Source organism: Terrapene carolina, unplaced genomic scaffold (assembly GCF_002925995.2).
Source record: "Terrapene carolina triunguis isolate 2854851 unplaced genomic scaffold, T_m_triunguis-2.0 Scaffold55, whole genome shotgun sequence".
NCBI classification, from domain to species: Eukaryota; Metazoa; Chordata; order Testudines; family Emydidae; genus Terrapene; species Terrapene triunguis.
The window spans coordinates 1,177,298-1,199,447 of NW_020664406.1; the positions used below are offsets into that span (position 1 = coordinate 1,177,298).

The 22,150-nt window shown below is 39.5% G+C and overlaps 1 protein-coding gene across 2 annotated transcripts in view; it reads left to right on the forward strand.

The window, feature by feature from the left end:
* Positions 1-22,150, forward strand: part of LOC112118939 (serine/threonine-protein kinase PRP4 homolog) — a 54,846-nt gene that overhangs the window by 20,614 nt on the left and 12,082 nt on the right. For both annotated transcript variants that reach the window (XR_003370143.1, XM_026658764.1), the window contains exons 2-10: positions 806-2,002; positions 5,087-5,257; positions 5,631-5,786; positions 11,745-11,826; positions 13,409-13,619; positions 17,881-17,954; positions 19,667-19,757; positions 20,469-20,616; positions 21,677-21,814. Coding sequence is in view for 1 of the 2 variants with exons in the window: in XM_026658764.1 (XP_026514549.1) it covers positions 806-2,002; positions 5,087-5,257; positions 5,631-5,786; positions 11,745-11,826; positions 13,409-13,619; positions 17,881-17,954; positions 19,667-19,757; positions 20,469-20,616; positions 21,677-21,814 (2,268 nt within the window). In the remaining variant the exon portion in view is untranslated. The remainder of the gene's footprint in view (positions 1-805; positions 2,003-5,086; positions 5,258-5,630; positions 5,787-11,744; positions 11,827-13,408; positions 13,620-17,880; positions 17,955-19,666; positions 19,758-20,468; positions 20,617-21,676; positions 21,815-22,150) is intronic.

Below are 22,150 nucleotides of genomic sequence, written 5' to 3' on the forward strand. Positions count from 1 at the left end.
CCCCCCCCCCCCCCCCCCCCCCCAATGCTTCTGAACCCCTGTCTGTGATTTTCTCCACCCAGCAGCCTTATGTGCCCTGCTCTGTCCGTGCCCCCATATCCCATGCCTCCTTACTTGGCCCCACAGGCAGGGCCCTTTGAGGAAGGCAGCCTCTGCCCCCTCCCTCTTCGTGGCTGGCTGCTCTGGCCCATGAGCCAGCTGCCCTCTCTTCGGCGCCACATCAGTCCCTGGTGAGCGAAAGGTGTAATTGCAGCTTCCCTTCACCTCCCCGTCAGAATCAATTATTCTGCAGGGGAGGGAAATAATCTCTGGGAGGACATAAATTCTGCACTTGTGCAGTGGTGCAGAATTCCCTCAGTAGTAGTAAGAGCTTAATAAAGATAAGCTTAAGGTGGTGCATAAAAATACTTTGCAGCACAGATATGTAATGCTAACATATGAGTACTATAAACATTAAGCTTGAAAACAGACATAATTTGGCATTATAAACATGTATGATATATATCTGTTAATATACTTGCTGGATCTCCCATCATCAGTACCATTTGGACATCAAAATAACCTGCATGGGCGGGAGGTTTACTTGCCATTACAACTTGGTTATATGATGCACCCAAGTATGATTCCATAGACAGAAAGTAACTTCTCAGTATCCTGAAATTTGAGTGTAATCTAGATTTCTTGATTTTTGGAAAGTTTTTACAAGTCTCATGTAAATGAAATTATGTCAAGATGATAAAAGTATAAGAACATACTAAGTAGAAGTATTTGATATTTGCTGATGTACGTTTTAATGTACTTGCAGAATTGAAGATGCTGATATTTCTGAGAGAAGTGTCAATGAAGAAAATGGTGAAATATCAGAAGGAGAACAACCTCAGAATAAGCACAGCCGACACAAAAAAAAGAAACACAAACACCGAAGTAAACACAAGAAACACAAACATTCTTCAGAAGAAGACAAGGACAAAAAACATAAACACAGGCACAAACATAAGAAACATAAACGGAAAGAGGTTGTTGATGCCTCTGACAAAGAAGATGGACCAGCAAAAAGAACTAAAATTGATTTCTTAGCTCCTCTAGAAGATTTGGAGAAACAAAGAGCATTATTAAAAGCTGAACTTGAGAATGAGTTAATGGAAGGAAAAGTTCAATCTGGGATGGGGTTAATATTACAAGGTTATGAGTCAGGTTCGGAAGAAGAGGGAGAAATCAATGAAAAGGTGCGAAATGGCAATAGGTCTTCAACTAAATCATCAAACACTAAAGGGAAACTAGAGCTTGTGGACAATAAAACAAGTTCCAAAAAAGCAAGTAAGAATGAATCAAAAGAACGGACTAGGCACAGATCTGATAAAAAGAAAAGCAAGATAGGAATTGATGGAGTGAAAGAGAAAACAACTAGAAGCAAATCAAAAGAGAGGAGAAAATCAAAAAGCCCATCTAAAAGAACTAAATCTCAAGATCAAACAAGGAAATCAAAGTCTCCAACCCTTAAAAGGCGGTCTCAAGAGAAAAATAAAAAGTCTAAGTCTCCTCCGGAGGATAAGAATAAAGCAGATGATAAGAGTAAAGCAAGAGATCGCAGAAGGTCTCCAGTTGTAAATGAAAGCAAAAGTCGAGATCGTGGCAAAAAATCCAAATCTCCAATAGAACTAAGAAGCAAATCCAAAGACAGAAGGTCGCGATCAAAAGACAGGAAATCAAGGAGATCGGAGACTGACAAAGAGAAGAAGCAAATTAAATCTCCTTCAAAAGATGCTTCTTCAGGGAAAGAAAACAGGTCTCCTAGTAGAAGACCTGGCCGCAGCCCTAAAGGAAGAAGCTTATCTCCAAAACGTGATAAATTACGAAGAAGCAGATCTCCTCTTCTTAATGATCGCAGATCAAAACAGAGTAAATCACCCTCTCGAACTCAGTCTCCTGGTAGAAGAGCAAAGAGCAGATCAGCAGAAAGGAAACGAAGAGAATCAGAAAGGAGGCGTCTTTCTTCTCCCAGGTAACTTTAAAATATTAAGAAACACTAAAGATGCTCAAGTAAGTGCAAAATTCAGAAGGCTTCAGAATTTTGTACTATCATCTTAAAGTACAGCTTTATAGAAAAGTAGCTGAGAAAATGGCATTATGAGATCGCATATTTATTGTCTTAACTTACAGTTCATGTGTGTGTTCAGTTCACAAATAGATGTATTTTCTAACTTCTAGTCATTCAAACCTAACCTGAGTTCTGAGAGTCATGCTTTTTGTGGCTCATTCATCATCCCTAATAATAAATATTCTGTAGCTCAAATTCTGTTCTCAGTTCTGTCAGTTGGGCATAGTATTTTGCCCTGTATTTAGAAAGTAGTTAACAATCCTGTGAAGTGTGTACAAGCTTAAATAAAATCCAGTTCATCCTTCTATAGCAGAGTTGGGTCTGTAATGCCGACGAGAACATTTTAGTAGTAAAATCAGCATATATGACTGAATACACACCTCAGACTAAGAAGATGCCATTTTTAGTCATTTATTTAAGAGATTTTCACTTTTAAAGATGATTTTTGCTTATTTGAGCCATGCTAGCATTTATCTTGCTGCTTTTTTGCATATGTGTTTGATGGTATGGCTGCTTGGCCCTGTGCAGCATCACGCTTCTTAACTATTCCTAAAATCAGGGGAGACAGACTTAAATCTCTTACTAAGTGCATTCTGAATTTTATGCTTTATTTTTGATGATAACAGTAGGAAAAATGGTTAAGTATAGTTTTAAATTTAAATCCATAGAAAATCTGTTTCCTGGTGGTTTTTGTTTCTCTGAAACAGATAAAGCTGGGACAGTAGCCATCCTAATAGAAAAAATCTTCTTCCTTAAAAATATATATTCATTTGTTTGAAACTAAAACATTTTAAACAAGAACAAAAACTTGAGGAAAAAGATTTTAACGTTTGGTTTATAGATCTGTCTTTTTCTTAAGAGTGCTTACAGGTCACCTGGGAGCTGCAGCTGCTGCAGTATAAAGCAGCACATTTTAAAAACATCAGTAAGTAACTTTTAATTTATACCAACGGGTCCAGCTCAGCAGACAGCTGGCCCAGGATTGAAGATGTAAAAAAATTGATTTAAAAGCTGTGTTTTGCAGGCACCCTATGCTGAGGCTAAAATCTAGGCTGATAAATCTAGGTGTCTGAAATTTTAAAGCCCCTCTAGCTGCTTGAATGGAGAGAGATTTTTTTCCTCACTAAGCACCCTACTTGCAAGCCTGCAGACTAGTGGGGAGATGTCTGTACTGCTCTGTGCTTCTTGCTACTCTCTTGGCTGTAGCAATGGAGTGGGGATCTCTGTTGCATTGTCCTCCCATTGCTTCTTGGCTGCAGTGGTGGGATTGACTCCCTTGCTCAGTGCCTCCATAAGCTTCTGGATTTTTCAGAATCCTCCTCCCTCTTAAATTTTTTGCTGCTCATAGTGTTCCCAAGCAGCCGCAGAATGATGAGTCTTAAGTCTTATCTGTGCTGGAGATTTGCTTCAGTAGCTGGTGGCCAGCCTCCTGTGTAGCTCCACCTGCTGCAAGTGCCTAGTGTAGGCAGGCTAAGCTGTTTGCACCAGTGGCGCTCACTCTAGTTTCAGGTAGAGGGAAAGCTCTACCAGCAGAAATAGTGGCTTTGTTTGCCTGCACTCTGGATTTGCACTAGTGGGGGTGCGTTGGTGACTAGTCACTGATGGTGGTAACTGGGTAAATCCCCATTGTGGACAAGACCTTATTAATCTCACTCTGCCTTTGCTTGTGATAACTCTGGAGCTACCAGCTTGAGGACTCAGGAAGACAACAGTGCATCATTAACAGCTCCCCCACTCAATGCTTTGTCCTTTGCTTCTTCAGCAGGTTTTCAGTTCATGCAATTACTCAGACTGAAATTAGTTTTGTAAGTAAATATTTCAAATAAGCTTTAGTATTTTTACAATATATACCAACAATTCTACATGAATGGCAAGTGAATAGTTATGCAGTGTTTGCATGACAGATGCAACATAATGAAGGCATGAGATCTCTATCAAAACTGTGAATAGTTTTCTAATGAGATTGTGACACATGATTCAAATATAATTTTAAACAACTCTATATTTAAAGTAAAAAAACGAATATATTTCAATATTATTTTAAAATTATTTTTAACCATTATAGCGTTAGGACTATAGCTTTCTTTGTTATTATGGTACCTTATGCTATGATTCAGTTACACCAGGGTAAACAGATTTGGGCTGGATTAATAATTGAAAGGGAGACCTCCAAGAAACAATGGTTAAAAATAATTTTAAAATAATATTGAACTATATTAATTTGTTTACTTTAAATATAGAGTTGTTTACAATTACATTTGAATCATCTGTCACAATCTCATTAGAAAACTATTCACAGTTTCAATAGAGAGCTCATGCCTTCATTATGTTGCAGCTGTCATGCAAACACTGCATAGCTATTCACTTGCCATTCATGTAGAATTGTTGATATATATTGTAAAAATACTAAAGCTTATTTGAAATATTTACTTACAAAACTGTGGCCCTTACCAACAGTATGGAATTGGTTCAGTAATGTCCCAAGTGAAAAGATGCCTTCCACAGAATCACCAACACTCCTGTTACAATAGTATTCACATAATGTTAATTAAATCATGGCTGGCCACATCTGTTTTCTAAATTAAAATGGACTCTACAGTGATTACAGCTAAGTAGTTTAAGCCCAAATTTGAGCTATTACTTGTAATGTTGTGGAGAAGATCCTTTGGATTCAGTTTTTATTTTATGTATATATTCATTTCAACACTGTTGCGCATTAACTTAAAATAGGCCATTCTTTTACTTCTTCTAGCTCTGTGATGGTAATTAACAAATTTTATTGCGAGAGTTGTGCTGAATTAAGTCTGTGTTTGGGCAGATATTTCCAGGGATGGGAGACATGCAAAACAGACTGGCAGCACTGAAGTATACTTACCCCTCTGGTGGAGTCTCAGTTGCAGCTTTTGAAGTGAGCTTTAAGAGGGAATTGTGATTTTTGTTTTCAGTTTGCCCCTGATACCAGTGTCTTTCTTTCTTCTTAATTTCAAGAACCCGACCTAGAGATGATATTCTCTCTAGACGGGAGAGATCAAAAGAAGCCAGCCCACTCAGATGGTCACCATCCAGAAGAAGATCTAGGTCTCCGATCCGAAGGAGATCTCGTTCACCACTCAGACGTAGCCGGTCTCCAAGAAGGAGAAGCAGGTCTCCTCGGAGAAGGTAAAAACGTCTTGCAGTGAAACTTTTCTTTTTAGTGTTGTCTAAATACAGGCCCATTATTCAAATTGGATAAATTAAAAATTAAATATTTTATTAGCTCATTCAAAATAGCTCTATCATGCATATATCCTCCCTGCCCCAAAAAGTTATACATTAGCACATTCTTTCACTCACCTTAGCCTCTTTCAGAATATTAATGTTAGTTTAATTGTTAAAGCTTACTATTTTAAAGGGTTGTTTGATGTGCCTATTTATATATTTCAGTGTCAACTAAATATTATTTGGACATAAATCAATACTAAACTAATCATAAGCAAATTAAATCATATACTATTTTTTCCCTTCCTTCCTGTATTTTTCTTCTGTTCAACAGGGATAGAGGTCGGAGGAGTAGATCACGGCTTAGGAGGAGGTCTAGGTCACGGGGTGGCCGTAGACGTAGGAGTAGAAGCAAAGTTAAGGAAGATAAATTTAAAGGAAGTCTTTCTGAAGGCATGAAAGCTGAGCAGGATTCCTCATCAGATGAGAAGTAAGAATGAATTTCTAATATTTCCTAACAAGTAAAGATTTGGTTCCATTTGGGAGAATTAATTATTGAAAGCTTTGTATTGTGTCCATTTAACAAAACCAGTGTAATGACCTATTCTTGCATGTTAGCCAAGGGCCCTGACTCTTACATCATTTCAGTACTAATCTGTGTGGTAAACTGGTTTTGTGGTGATCAAAATCTTTTTGCATAATTATAGAGAACTTGAAAACTACCTGGGAGTATTGTCTAGTGGGCAGGAGAGGGCTGTGTTCCCAATCCTGAGTTGCTGTGTATCTTGGGCAAATCACTTAGGCTATGTCTACAGTAGAGACCTTACAGCGGAACAGCTCCCATGTAGCCACTCTGTGATGGGGGAGAGCTCTCCCGTTGGCATAATTAAACCACCCCCAACAAGTGGCAGTAGCTATGTCAGACGGAGAGCATCTCCTGTCAACATAGTGCTGTTCACGCTGGCACTTTTGTTGGTGAAACTTATGTCAGTCAGGGTGTGTTTTTTCACACACCTGACCAACAAAGTTTTACCAACAAAAGTGCTAGTGTAGACATGGCTTTAGGGCATGGCTACACTTGCAGATGTAGAGCGCCTTGAGTTAAACCTGCCTTCGTAGAGCGCAGTAGGGAAAGCACTGCAGTCTGTCCACACTGACAGCTTCAAGTGCACTGGTGTGGCCACCTTTGCAGTACTTGCAGCGGCATTGGGAGTGGTGCATTATGGGCAGCTATCCCAGGATGCAAGTGACTGCAACGTGCTTTTAAAATGGGAGGGGTGGGGTGGAGTGGAGTGTGACAGGGAGTGTGTTGTGTGTATGTGGGGGGTGGAGGGAGTGAGTTTTTTGGGGGCTGAGAGCATGTCAGCATGCTGGCTTGTAAGTTCAGACAGCAGCAGACTTCCCTCTCTCTCTCCCCCCACCCCCCACCTCTCTCTCTCTCACACACACAGTATTGCACAGTAACGGCTTGCATGCCGGCTGTCAGAAACGGAGCTTTGAAAGGGCATTTCCGCATTCCTACAGGAGTTCAAAACAATGACAAGAGTGGCCACTTGACTTTAAGGGTATTATGGGATGTTTCCGGAGGCTGATCAGTAACGCAACACCTCATTCATGCTGACGCCCAGGCGTTGTAGCCAAGGCGCAGCAAACGTTAGTCCTCTCGCCGAGGTGGAGTACCAGCAGTGCTGTAGCCGCAGAGTCAGAGCACTCTACATCCCTTGCCAGTGTGGACGGGTAGTGAGCTAGTGCGCCGGGGGCTCCTTTATTGCACTGTAACTCGCAAGTGTAGCCAAGCCCTTAGTCTTGCTGTACCTCAGTTTATTCATTGGGGGTGGAAAGAGTTTAGAATAGTATACCACAGATGTAAGGCTCAATAAATCATCATAAATTGTTTTGAGACCCTCTTAAAAAGATATATTTATATTTAACATTCACATCTTCAAGGAGAAGTGGAGCTAAGGGTTCAAAAAAGAGTTAGATAAGTTCATGGAGGATAGGTCCATCAATGGCTGTTAGCCACGATGGTCAGGGATGCAAACCCATGCTCTGGGTGTCCCTACCTTTTGACTGCAAAAAGCTCAGAGAGAATGATGGGATGGATCACTCAATGACTCCCTGTTCATTCCCTCTGAAGTACCTGGCCCTGGCCACTGTCAGAAGACAGGATGCTGGGCTAGATGGATGGTTGGTCTGACCCATTATGGCTGGTCTTATGTTATTAAGAAAGATGAATTCAAACTGGAACAGGTGGAGAGAAGGGCTAGTAGGGTGATCAGGGAAATGGAGAACTAATTTTACAAGAGGAGACTAAAAGAGCTTGGTTTGTTTAGCCTAGAAAATGAAGATTTAGCAGGGATATGATTGCTCTATGTAAATATATTGGGGGTAAATGTCACAGAGGGAGAAGAGCTATTTATGCTAAATGACAATATTGATACAAATACAAATAGGTGTAAATTGATCATGAATGAATTTAGGCTGGAAATTAGAGGAAGGTTTCTAACCATCAGAGGAGTCACGTTCTAGACAGCCTTCCAATAATAGTGGGGGCAAACAACCTAACTAGTTTTAAGGTGGAGCTTGATAAATTTGAGATTAATGGGATTATGTGATGTGATTGCCTCTGAGAGCAGGGCATTGTACTCAGTGATGCAGGGAGTCCCTTCCAGCCCTATGTATAACATGATAGCAGATAGGTGGGCAGCAGACACCACCAATTTGGTCAGCTTAATGTACCCTCTCTACACACGTGCACATCATACATCACTTGAAAGCTTATTATGTCTAGTTTTAAAATGAGAGATGATGTGGAATGGTCCAGAATTGTTGTTACCATAGAAATGGGGGCGGGGGGGGGGGAAGAGGAGAGATAAACAAAAGCTTCATAAATAGGTTAAAATGACCACTTTGAAATATTTATATTCATTTCTGTTAGTTTAATGACTGGGTATTATTTCAAGACATAATGCTGGATTTTTTTGTGAGCTCAAAGTATCACAACCACAATCTAAAGGGTAAATCAGATTCTAATAATACATTTGTACAGGTATCATTGAAATGTAGTAGCACTACTTGCATTTCTAGTCAACATCATTAGCATCTTGTTCATCATTATGATCTCTATTGAGAGTGCATGGGTTATCACCATCTTCATTGCCTGGCCCTCGGCATGTACACAGTTCTGTGCAGGGAAGATTGTTCTGGCTACAGACACAGTTGATAGAGCAGCAACCCCTATTGGTACAGATGCAGATAAGGACTTGTAGGAGCTCTGATACCATTGGACCCTTGAAGAATACAGGAAGTAGTTCATCATCCACATTTTTCCATCCACGTTGCAATGGTGAGCCAATATCTGGTTTATCTGTGTGAAAACATCTAAATTTTTGTTTGCTAAGATGCTCTTTTTACATGCTCTTCCAGACTGTCCTCACATGGTGAGAGTTTGCCAAGTGACTTGCCATTTTTGGTGGCTAGATTGAGGTGCAAGCAATTCAGGTCTCTGTGGGTCTCTGTTTCTTTCTTGCTTTGGTCATCTAGCACTGCTACCAGTTTCCTTGCCACAGAAATTGGAAGTTATCTGTCTCTCTCCCAATTTTGGAAAGATCTCTGAAGCAGTAAGCGCCTTTTGTTTTGACAACATTTAAATAGGGATGACTGTCACATCCTGTTAATGTGTCTACAGCAGCAATTATGTTGCAGAAGTCAGGACAGGAATGCACAGGTATGAAGCAACATTTGTCAGTTGTGCTGGTAATGGTCCCTGTTTCAATCCACATTTTAGCTGTGTTCTATTTTTGGAAAGTAGTGTACAGCAAGGACTAAAACATCTGTATCAGGTGACCTAATTACTGTGGTTCCTTTGACACCAAAAATATATCCACACTGCAGTGTTAGCCCAGGGTTTGAACTGAGGCGCAAACCTAACCCCATTTCCGTCTACACACAAATTGCGCTAACCCATGGCCTGGTCCCAGACCCCAGGGGAGTGGAGAGTCCAAGCCTGAGTCAAGCTGGGACCTAGGGTTCAAGCCCTATTGCTTTGCAGTGCAGACATGGCCCCACTGGACTCATGCTCTGGAAGTCTGCCAAAAGAATCTCATGGGCCAACTTTTTGTCTTCTGGACAGTCAAGTTTTCCCACACTTCACCATGAATAAAAGGCTAGAGCGGCCACATTTTGGGAGGGTGCTAGGAAGTCTGGAATATGTGTGGTTGGACTTTGGGCCCCAATAATGCAGTGTAGATGCTGGAGCTCCAGGTTGGGGTGCAGGGTCCAGCAATTCCTAACCTGGGGTTGCAAATGAGTGTTAGATGCTCAAGCCCTAGATTAACAAATCCAGGGTCTGCTAACTTGAGTTCTACTAACCCTGGGCTTATATTGCAATGTATACATATTCCAAGAAGCCCCAAAGCCATATTGCCACGTACAGGATGCAGAAGCATCCTTGTGTCTGCTTCCTTGTGCGTACTGTACAAGTCTCAGGCTTTTTTCAACACCTCTACTGGTGGTGGACTTTGCTACTTCACCTTTGGAAAAGCCCCCAACAGGGAGTATATCCTACACGCTCATGAGCATTTTGAATGATATTCATAGAGGAATTTTACAGGTGACTTGCTATTGGATCCCGTATTTAGAAACTTTTTCCATGGAGGTACAGGATGCCCACCAATCACCTGGTATTTCTTGGCATCCAACCTTAGATCCTCTCTGACACTGTCTTTCTGTAGTTTTCACAGAGTTATTGTCATCTCTCTCAAAGACTTTGATTATAGAATTAGCTTTGTCAAATCTTTTTAGGACCTGCCTCAAGTACTCAGCATCCAATTAATCAGATGTGTGGAATTTGTCTCCAGCCATTATTTGTTTCACAGCCAGAGCATCTCTGATGTACACTATGGTTTCTTTGTTGGATGCTGTTAGCTGATGGATTCTTTCAGGCTGAGCTTCCAGCTGCTACCCTAATTCAGCTTTGTCTGTTTTTGTGTTTCCATCAGCATGGAAGAGGGACATAGGCCCAGGTTCTTATTGGGTGAGGAAGAGTTGGTATTGAAATATCATCTGTGCATCTTGCTAAGGAGAGGGCTCTTCAGAAAACAATTTCTGGACTGATCGCGGCTGTTATCGTCCCTCCCTTGCCAGATTTAAACTTCGCCTGCTTGTCCATGTCAGCAAATGTTTTGATGCCAGATTTCTTGACCAGTCTGAAAAAGCTGCATGTCCCATCAGAATCACAGATCTCTCCATTTGTTCTTCACCACCCTTTGCTATTCTCAGTGGAGACTCTTGTACATCTCATGTTACATGCAGTCCAGTAGATATGTTGATAAGTGCCTCTGGATGTGAGTCAGGGTCAAATAGTTTGTCATATTGTTGATGACATGGTTGGTAAGAGCTGTAACGTGCTCTTCGTCCCTCTTCAGTGCAGAAGCAAGGAGTTGTTTGTGGACTTTGTCTTACCTACTTCTTGTTAGGCCCCTTCTTTCTCTCATAGCTTTTGCATATTCATAATATGAAACTGTATATTGTCATCTATAACGCTAATCTGACCTGTGCAGAAGTGTCACTGAATTAAAAAACTAGTTTCTGGAATATTTCAAAGACTAGTACTGCATGCATAGGCAGTACAAATTAAAACCTTCTACCAGACACACTAGATGCTTCATCATATGTAAAAAAGCATACAAATGGAGAAGAATTACATTAGGAATTTGCATACATTTATATCTACTCACTATGCAGTACAAATTAGGGACATGCAATCTATTGCTACGAGTGCACCACCTTAATCATTTCTGAAAAAAATAATGCTTCCCCAGGCAAAACCAATAAAAATCTTTTAATACATTGTCGTTTGGTAGCTGTGATTAAAATGAACCCCATTAAGATATTATAATTAACGTAAACATTAAAAATTGTAGTCCTAGTCATGTTGTGTTTCTGGAATTGAGCAAAAAATGGCTTTCGTTTTGAATACCATCGTTTCACCTCACCTACAGGTTTACGGCACCACTTGACACCTCCACATTGTACCTCATCTAAGCATGCATACAGTAAGCTTTCAAATGATATATGATGTGGGTATATGTAAAGAGGGTACATTAAACTCCAAAAATATGGCTGTTTTTGGAGAATTGCCGCACACCGAAGAGCATATGTTTTCTCATAAAGGAGGTTCAGAAAACTAATTTTGGGATTTCCTTTGCTTTGCCTCAGACAGTTGAACCTGTAGTAAGACTAAAAAGGAGTGACGTTTATAGTTATTCCTATGCTTCAAAAGAATCTGGGTTCTTGCTTCCAAGTATTTTGAGGCAAAGAGTTGTATAATTACTCTTAATTTCAGATTGTAAACTCTCTGGGACAGGGACTACATCTTTTCTAAGTTCTGTAAAGAACCATATGTTTTTATGGTGCTATACAAATATTAATAATTAATAATTCACAGCCTTGAAGACTTTGATGTAGAAGAAGAAGATGAAGAAGCACTGATAGAGCAGAGAAGATTACAGAGACAAGCAATTGTTCAGGTATGCGACTATTAAAACCCTCAGACTACTGAAGTTGTCTATACATGTACAGTAAAAACCTTTTTTGTCTTACTATTTCTTTTAAAATAAGATTGGAGACAGTGACATTTTTCAAGTGGACACTTACATTAATAAATGTAACAATCTGTCACTCATTTTTCAATGTGGTTGTAAAAATATTGTCTGGGTTGAAACTTACATTTTTGGTGCACAACCTTTTTTAAAAAACATAAGCAACCTACACCGAATGAGTCATTTTTGTGACAGTTGGCTTTATAACTTAAATGACTATAAAATTATGTAATGATTGCATCAAAGGATAAATCATACATTTATTGTCTTCACTGGTATATTGCTGATACCTCAAATGACAGTAGAGTGGAGGTTAAGGCTCAGAAATATTGATTATAATCTGATTAGTCAGTTTCATTTGAAATGAAAGGTTTGTCTTCTATGTAAGCATTCAGAAAGCTGAGCAGAATTGGTGTGATTTTTTGCCTGTTACGAAACTGTTAGGTACCATGAATGCCGTTATCTGATATTCTTAGCATACTGTTGTTTATATTTTAAACCCGTAAAATAAGCGATGATGACAACAGGTGCTTAATAATAATAATGTTACCTTTCTGTGTGGTTACACGTAAAGATATGCTGGTGCTACCTTGAGAAATGTTACTGGCCAAACCCCCCAAATCAGACAAAATGGAGTAAAAATACCTTCCACCATACTCAAAGGATCACTCAGCTCACTCTCATGGCTCCACCAAGGGAAGCAAATTCCAAAGGTCAGTGCCCTTAACTGAAAGAGCCCTGCTGCTAATCCTGGAGAGTATAACCTCAGGATCTGACACCAAGATCCTCCTAAATTGTTTGTAACGTCTGGGACAGGGCATAGAATAAAAGGGCATCAGTCAAATAATTGGGCTCCATATTATTCAGGGCAGCAAAAATAATTTACAAAATTTTATCATTGTGATACATTTTTATACAAGCACTGAATAACTTAAGATGAATATAGGGAACTAACTGAGATCCTCCAATTCAAATACTAAAATTTCAAATAACACTTGAGATTTCTACACTTTCAAACTAATATAGAATAGTAAATGTTTAGGTTGCAAGACTCAAAGCTCTTGTTTTTTCTTTGAAGCATGAGTTCACTTCTTATACACCAGAATATTAGTAATGGACTTCTCAATGCTGCCGTTTTGCCACACATGGTCAAGTGCTATCCTTCTTGCCTTGCTTTCTTCACCAGTAAATCAGTTGTTACAAAGGTTTTATCAATAAATCTGAATGTCTAAAAAGGTATTTTTGAAGTATTTTAAATCAAACCTGAAGATTTGGACTATAAAGTCTTGTCTCAGGGTATATTTTGACAAGACATGTTTCTTTCTGTATCCCACAACTAGCATGCTGCATAATTTGATTAGTGTTTCAGATAATGTATAAAGAAAAGATACAGATTAAGCTCTAGAATGAGCTAGTTAGATTCAGGAAAAAGTATGCCCCAACATACACAATAGAATTAGATTGGGACAAGTCATGATGATGAGAATAACTTTATAAAGTTTCTTTGCAGAAATACAAGTACCTGACTGAAGACAGTAACATGTCTGTGCCATCTGAACCAAGCAGTCCTCAGAGCAGCACACGTAGTCGTTCAAATTCGCCAGATGACATTCTAGAACGTGTGGCTGCTGATGTTAAAGAGTATGAACGGGAAAATGTTGATACATTTGAGGCCTCTGTAAAAGCCAAACACAACCTCATGACAGTTGAACAAAATAATGGTAAGAATCTGAAATTTCATTATGCAATTTGAAATGAAATGCCTAATCTGCTTTGCGGGCATATTTTGTTCAGATTTCTTAATATCATAATTTCAGACTTGTGAAGAATGTTTAATTCTTAGACAGTGTTGAAAATTTCCCACCAGAAAGTTATAGAACTGAACTGTTAAAATAAAACACTTTCTCAGGGATGGTGGTGTGAATGTGAGAGTTTGTTTTCAGGGTTCCTAATTATCAGTTAAGCAGTCAGTGCAGCAAATTAGGAAGAACAGACATTAATGCCTTCCTTTATATTTAAGAAGGAACTGTCAATTTATTTTAGTTTAATATATTTTTAAATCTCCATGATATTTGACACTTTCTTGGAAGATCGCAAATTGTTTTTCTGCTGATTGTATTTTTTCCTTTTCTGTTTGGTAAACCTTGACTTATTTTCATCTTAGTTATTGTCACTGAGGAATGTGCACAGATCTGTGAATGTTTTAATTGCTGCCACAAAGCAAGAAGAAATTTGTACCAGGGTTGTGCTTTGCTACACAAAAAATGGCTTTTATGGGTGGAAGGATTTGTTTTGTTCCCGAAAAAAATTCATAGCAAAGTAATGTTGGCTTTAAAATAACATAAGAACATAAGAATGGCCCTACTGGGTAAGACCAAAGGTCCATCTAGCCCAGTATCCTGGCTTCCAACAGCGGCCTGTGCCAGGTGCCCCAGGGGGAATGAACAAAACAGGTAATCATCAAGTGATCCATCCCCTGTTGCTCATTCCCAGCTTCTGGCAAACAGAGGCTAGGGAAACCATTCCTGCCCATCCTGGCTAATAGCCATTGATGGACCTATCCTCCATGAATTTATCTAGTTCTTTTTTGAACCCTGTTATGGTCTTGGCCTTCACAACATCCTCTGGCAAGGAGTTCCACAGGTTGACTGTGCGTTGTGTGAAGAAATATATTTTATAAATATAGTGTATATATATTTTATAAATATAGGACCAAAGCTTGCCCTGGCTGCTTCAGCAAGAGAAACAAAGAACACCTGTCCGGTGCATCCTGTGCTATTGAAAGTGTGTTACTCCTGGGAGAATTCTGCACCACTGCGCACACGCAGAATTCATGTCCTCCGCAGATTTCTTTGCTTCACCACAGAAAAATTACTTCTGATGGGGAAGCAAAGGGAAACTGCAAGAGCGGTCACATGCCCCTCATCAGCAGCACGGGCGCATCATTTCGGGCGCCTGGAGCAGCTGGTAGAAAGGTAAATCACTGCGGGGGGGGGGCGGCGGAGGAGGGGGAGGCAGGGCTTGGCTGGTGACATCCTGGCTGGTGGCTCCTACCCTGCACACCAGGCTCAGCTGCTAGTCCTGTCTGGGCGTGGGGGAGGATGGGATTTCCTCTTCCCCTGCAAGGAGTGGCTGGGTGAGGCTCTCAGACCCATCCCCAGGAAGCTCCGCACCATGCCAATGCCCCTGCCCCCATCACTCATCAGCCCTGGGGGAGGGGTCACTGTATGGGGAGCTGCTCCCACATCTGCCCAACCCCGTGCATCCAGAGCCCCCCTGCGCCCAGACCCCCACCACCGAGCCTGACCCTCCCTGCAGCCAGACCCACGCCAGGCACCTCTCCCCTGCTTCCAGACCCCCACCTCTGGACACAGACCGTCCCCTGCTGAGCCTCCTGCACTCAAACCCCCACCCCAATGAGCCCCGCCGTCCAGTACCTGGACCCTCCCTGCTGAGCCCCAACCATCTTCACTGTACCCCCTGCTGAGTCCCATTCCCCCTGCACCTGGAACCCCCCAACGAGCCCCTGTGCATTCAGATCCACCCCACACCCAAACCCTCCATCGAGCTACCTGCTCCCAGATTGCCCCACGCAGAACCCTCTCATCCCACACCTGGATCCTCCCACACTAAGCCCCTCCACACTTGGATCCTTCCAGGCTTAGTCTGCCTGCTCCACACCTGGATTGGGGGCCAGGGTTGGGTGTGCGTGCAAGACTCTGTCCCTCTCGCTTGCTACCTTGTTGCGCCTGGCATAGAGGGGCATGGGCTCATGGTGTTTGTGGGGCAGGCCCAGCCCTTGCGCGGTGTCAGGATCAGGTCCAGCCTCAACATTGAGTCCGTGTCCTGTGGGGGAGGGATGCACGGTGATCTCCCATCTCCCTGCAGCCAGTGGCCTGTGCTCCCCACAGCCATGCTGGAGCCTCCACATTTATTTATTGTCAAATAAAATATGTGGAATTTTGCAAAATTTTAATTTTTTTGGCACAGAATTCCCTCAGGAGTAGCGTGTTAACTAGGGCTGTGGAGCACACTTCGTTCTTTTGAGCAATTGTACTAGCTGGTTTAGAGGCTAGGTGCACCCTCTGCCTCACAGACCGCACACCTCTTAGGGATGCACCTCATTGGGGTTGGTAGTCTAGCCTAGCGCTCCACTGAATATTCTGAAAAGATCTTGTCCTATTGTTACTGTGTTTAGGGAGCACCCCCCCCCCCAAACAAACTGGCTTCCTCCTCTTTTATATCAGTCTAACAGAGGGACTAGATGGCAGAATTTAGCTCAGTCATTTCCAGCGTGTAGCATTTTAAATAGTGCTTCCTTGCTGGTTTTATAACAGTTGATTAACGAAATATTTTTTTCTAGAGCTGTGTGCAATTCTGTCAAATATTGCTGATTGTGGTAGGATTATACAGAAAGAATAATTTTGTCTCAACTCTGAAAAATACACCAAATTGTCAGTTTGTTATATATATATAAAATAATAGTATCTAGAAGGCACCCTGCCAAGGCACACTTTTGTGTGCTACACAAACAATTAAAATACTAAATAATTAAAATACGAAATACACAATATGATAACTAAAGAAAATACAGTTAGAGAAAGTCAAAGTAGTAGTACTTTAAATTAAAAAGCGATAAATAATTTTGTTCTAGGATTTTAGGGGTGGATATTACAATAAATAGAAACATAAAAGGAAAGCCAATTTTAAAAGATTGCCCTGCTACTTGTCAGAGCCAAGTTTGATCTGTGTTTTGACCTCCTGTGAAGGCAGTATGATCTGCCATCAGGGGACTAGCAACTGGCCAGAGTTCAAATGTAGAATGCGATATGTGCATGGGGCAAGGGATGGGAGGGAGACCAAATGAGAAGGGGCACAAAAAATAATATATGAAGAAAACTTAATATTTTGGTTTCGTCATTTTGCATAAACAGCTTTTGTATAATCTCAGTTTCATTCTCCTTTATTTCTGATGTAAATATTGTTCAAGAGTAGAAGTGTAGGGGAACACCAAATTCTGTGGAATGTAGGTAACTTTGGGGACTAAAATGAAAGACATTTGAGAAGTATGGTGAAGTGCCCTCTTTCTCTTAACGGTGCTCTCTCCTTGATTCAGATGATTCCAGTCCAGTCATCTATCATAAGGAGGCTGGTGGCTGTCATGTAGGCCTTGAAAGTGCAGGATTTGGGGCTGTAATGCTGGGGGAAGTGTTTTCCTCAGTACTCTGGGATGCATGTAACTTACTCCAAAATATTAAAATTATTCTACTTTAATATGTTATGAAATAATTCCAGTTCTCTCTTCATTAAAATGTACCCTTAATTTACGCTTCTTTTACGTTATCAACCCTATAAAATGTCTTTGGGACATTAAAGATGATTAAATGGCGAGAAAGGGGTAATCTTGCCTGCATTTTAAAATGTTTCTTTTAAATAGAACAATTAAAAATACCATCTGCTATTTTATCTATCTTGTCAAGATTTTTTTTTCTGACTGTGTGAGAGAAACTTCCAGGAAAAGAGTTTTGGGGGTTTAAAATTTTTAATAAAGTACCTCATATTATTGGCAAAAATATAATTCTAAGTTATGTACTCAGTCTACAGGTTATCCATAGGAATGTGTAGAATACAGAATTTTTTCCTGTTATGTGAATTGTTGGAAAGCCATTACAGTTAAGTCTTCAATTGAGATATTTGCTTTTTTTTAAAGCAAATGAAAGATTTTAAGCTCTGTGTTGCATTTTTAAACAGGTTAATTATGTAAAAGAATATACCATAAACCAACATAATCTAGGAGAAATGGTAATAGAAGTGCCTGGTTGCAGTCTCATATAACTAGTAAATAAGTTTAATGCTGTATAATGTAGATTCTTAATATAGAGAAGATAACTGCTAACACACCAGAATACCTCTATTTATTGGTAATCAGTGATATTAGTTTTTCTTCATTTTCAAGTTGAGTAATGTAAATTTCCTTTTAAGGCTCAGCTCAGAAGAAGCTATTAGCTCCTGACATGTTCACAGAATCGGATGATATGTTTGCTGCATACTTTGATGTAGGTAATTTTAGAAAGATAATTTATACACGTTATTTGCTCGTTGCTGTGTTGTTAAAAGGACACTGTCAAGTCGTTTATGCCTGAATTTTGACTCACTAAAATTTGTAAAATCGGGTGGATAATATCTTCTGAAAACTTTAATAAAAGTCCATTGAGCCAGATCTGGAAATTCTTATAAGTACCATCCAGGAAATCTCACTGAAGTCAATGGGAGTTTTCCCTGGATAAATACTGGGGGATTTTGCCTATTGTTCATGCAGGACCTGCAATGGCTTTTGTGCATTGTCTTTGCAGAGGAAGCACAAAGTAATATAAGAAAAAACAAAAAAGCTACTCCCAGAATTTGTACAAAAATGTCAGAAATAGGACTGTAAGTTTGTCATCATAATTGGGAAATGCAGTGGGCATCATGGTAAGTGTCACACGTCAGAAAAAGGGTGACAGGATTGTTAGTCACAGACCGGTTTTGTAGTTACAACATTGCCTTTGGAAAGATGCTGTAGGATTTAGTTAATCTACAATTACTTGGTTATCCATAAAGGTTCAGGATGCTTTATTTTCTCATAATCTTCATGACATATTTTAGGTGGCACTTAGCATCATACCTCCTTTCATGTATACTGTTGTCTTGGACTACCCTGGTGGTTTAGTATTTGAAAGGGGGGAGGTGTGCCTCTGTAACAGGGCAGGCTCCTCTCCTAACCTGAGATCCCCCACAATGTTTGATGCTTTCTGTTCTTTAGCACCACTAAAAGAACAGGAGTACTTGTGGCACCTTAGAGACAAACAAATGTATTTGAGCATAAGCTTTCGTGGGCTATAGCCCACTTCTTCAGATGCATAGAATGGAACATATACTAAGGAGATATATATACATACAGAACATGAAAAGGTAGAAGTAGCCATATCAACTCTAAGAGGCTAATTAATTAATATGAGCAATTATCAGCAGGAGAAAAAAAACTTTTGTAGTGATAATCAAGATGGCCCATTCCAGACAGTTGACAAGAGGTGTGAGGATACTTAACATGGGGAAATAGATTCCATCTGTGTAATGACTCAGTCATTTTGCAACAGAAAAGCTTCAAAAACAGACTCCAACGAGAAACTGCTGAACTTGAATTAATATGCAAACTAGATACCATTAACTTAGGCTTGAATAGAGACTGGGAACGGCTGTGTCAAGGATGGATTTTTCTTTTAAGGAAACAAAATATAAAAATCATGGAATTAATGATTCATACCAGATGTCATTCTTTAATTATAAGTGGTGTCACCACAAACAAAGGGATAACAAAAAGCCATTGTAGTGCCACTCCATTAACAACAAAGGAAAACTAGAAGCTGGGGGAGAGAGACCACAAATCTTGTGTGTTACTAGGAGTGTACATTAATGATTTACTAAATTTTACTTACGGTAGCAACGAAAGCTTTACATATCTGTACTATTTAGTAGTAGTTCTGTTGATTTTTCTCTCATAATTCTCATACGTTGGTGCTTAAGGGATATTTTGTGTTTGATACTTCCTTTCCTAAAAGGTCAATTTATTATTTGAACTGTAGAAATAGAAGACTATTGGTTAGGAATGAGATGATAAATAACTGAATGGATTTCTAGTTTTCATAAGCAAGTGTAATGAAAAATCACAGTTATATACAAAAATGTATTTTGAATATAATAGAAAAGCTAATTGTCCGCTTTATTTCAGAGTGCTCGTCTTAGGGCTGCTGGCTTTGGAAAAGACTTCAAAGAAAACCCCAATCTCAGGGATAACTGGACTGATGCAGAAGGCTATTATCGTAAGTATTTTTTGCTAACTTTATATTGTCTAAAATAGGGTTGCTAAATGTAAAAGCACCTTATTAAAAAGATTTGCAAAATTATTTTGAAATTGCATACCACAGTGCCATCACTTAAAGTGTGGCTCACCCAAAGGAGCTGCATGTTCCTGCACTATAGTGCTCTGTCAAACTGCTCACAGGTGTGTCACAGAATCTAACAGTCAAAGTAAAATTAAAACCTATCCAAAGTTATTTACAGCCATGAGATCTCCCTCCAGAAGGAAGGGTTACGTCAGCACGCTTGCCATGATCTGAAACCAAGAAAAACAGCATGCAAAGAACCTTGATGCCCATCGTGCTGTAGTTGTCACCCAGGACTCAGAATGGAAGCGCTTCAGTGAGCACATTTCTTCACTACTCAATGTTAAACTCAGCAGCAGTTAATAAAGACCAACAGAAACGTTTCTTGTAATGGGGTGAAATGGGCATGCAACTTCTAACATTGTTTATGAAAAGACTCCTGACCAAAGGAAGCACGGTTTCAGTTCCCCACAATTTCCACAAACCTAGCTACAAAGCACTGTAGACCTGACACAATAATTAAGTGACTGCACTGTGTATCTTTGTTTCTTTCAGAACTATACAGAAAAGTTTCTTTTTGTCAGTTATTCTACTTGTGTGTACTTAGCTCAGAATTTATCTTATTTCCCTCTTCATTTTCTTTCCTAGGTGTTAACATAGGTGAAGTTCTAGATAAACGTTACAATGTTTATGGTTACACTGGCCAGGGAGTTTTCAGTAACGTAGTGCGAGCCAGAGATATGGCCAGAGCAAACCAAGAAGTGGCAGTCAAAATAATCAGGAACAATGAACTTATGTAAGTCATGTTTTGTTAAATAGTAAAATAATGAGATTTACCGCACTAATAATCTAGTCATAAAGGTGGGGCTAATAATAATCTTATTAATTATCTGTATTGAAATTTTTTTCTAGAAAATCTTCCAGTACTTGGTTTTATTCCCACTTGATGTTTCAAGTGAAATAATCTTAGGTCTATCATAGTCAATAGCAATCAACATCCAATTGATTACTATACATAATTATACATTTTAATGAATATTTGGTAGCAGAGGAGTAAGACTCTGCCTACGTGGAAAGTAAATTATTTACAGCTCTTTTGAGACCTAGAGTCCCTTGTTGAGTAATGTAAATGTTACAGTAAACGGTATTATCCAGTATAGTTGCAATACTGTGAATTTAAAGTTCACTGCTTTTGTAATTTCCTTTCCTTTCTCCATGAAGAGGACTTCCAATGTAAACCTCCCCTATCTATTTTAACTAGGGATTTTAAAATGTCTTATTTTGTTATTCCATTAATTAAAATAAGTTATTGTACTGAATCAAGACTCTTAAAAATTCTCTAAAATAAAATAGTGACCGTGGTACTTTGATTAGCTCACAGATTATATTTAAATGTGAATCTGGACGTGAATTTAAATAATATTAAGTGAACTCTCTATCATGTGCAACCCATTCAGCAAAAGATTTGCTAACAAGTATAGTACAGTTTGTTAAATAGATATTGGATTGATTTTTATTTTATTTTTTTTAAACGGCAACTCTCTCAAAACCCAGTATTGAGTCAAACCTCACAACCCTGTGTGGTGGGGCGAAGTCCTACCCCCATTTTACATATAGGAAAAGGCAAAGAGAGGTTTTATATGGACATATGAAACACAAAAAGGTCAAGTTATTTGCCAAAGACAATAGATGTTGAGACTAAAACCTAGATCTTTTGACTATTAGGGCTGTGTTAAACATAAGACTGTTACTGCCTTCCTAACATTTTGAGAGCCAGCCAACTTAATGCTCATGTTGGATGTGATGTGTAGAATTTCAGTAAGTTCTGGGCCAAAAATGTATTTCTTTGTTTTTAGGCAAAAAACTGGTCTCAAAGAACTGGAATTTTTGAAGAAGCTCAATGATGCAGATCCTGATGACAAATTTCATTGTCTGCGATTGTTCAGACATTTTTATCACAAACAGCACCTCTGTCTGGTATTTGAACCACTCAGGTAAAATGAATATGTACTGAATTGTGTATAAAAATGAAAGTAGATTTAAGTGCATTTTAATCTTTTTTACTCTTAACTTGAAAAATTTCTTTACATTTGGACTTTTTAGATTCTGCTCTTAATATGTCGTAAACTTACTTAAGGCAGTCAGTTCAAAAACCACTTCACAGATATACAGAGGAGTACCACACTATTTTAATCTACTTAAAATGACAATGTCAGGGTGACATCTGGTCCATTACAATAAAATGAATTAAAAATAGTATCAGTTAGTATTCCTGCCCTGAGTTGTCCTGACAATTGGCAATTCTTTTTACCACTGTATTTTTCTTTCCT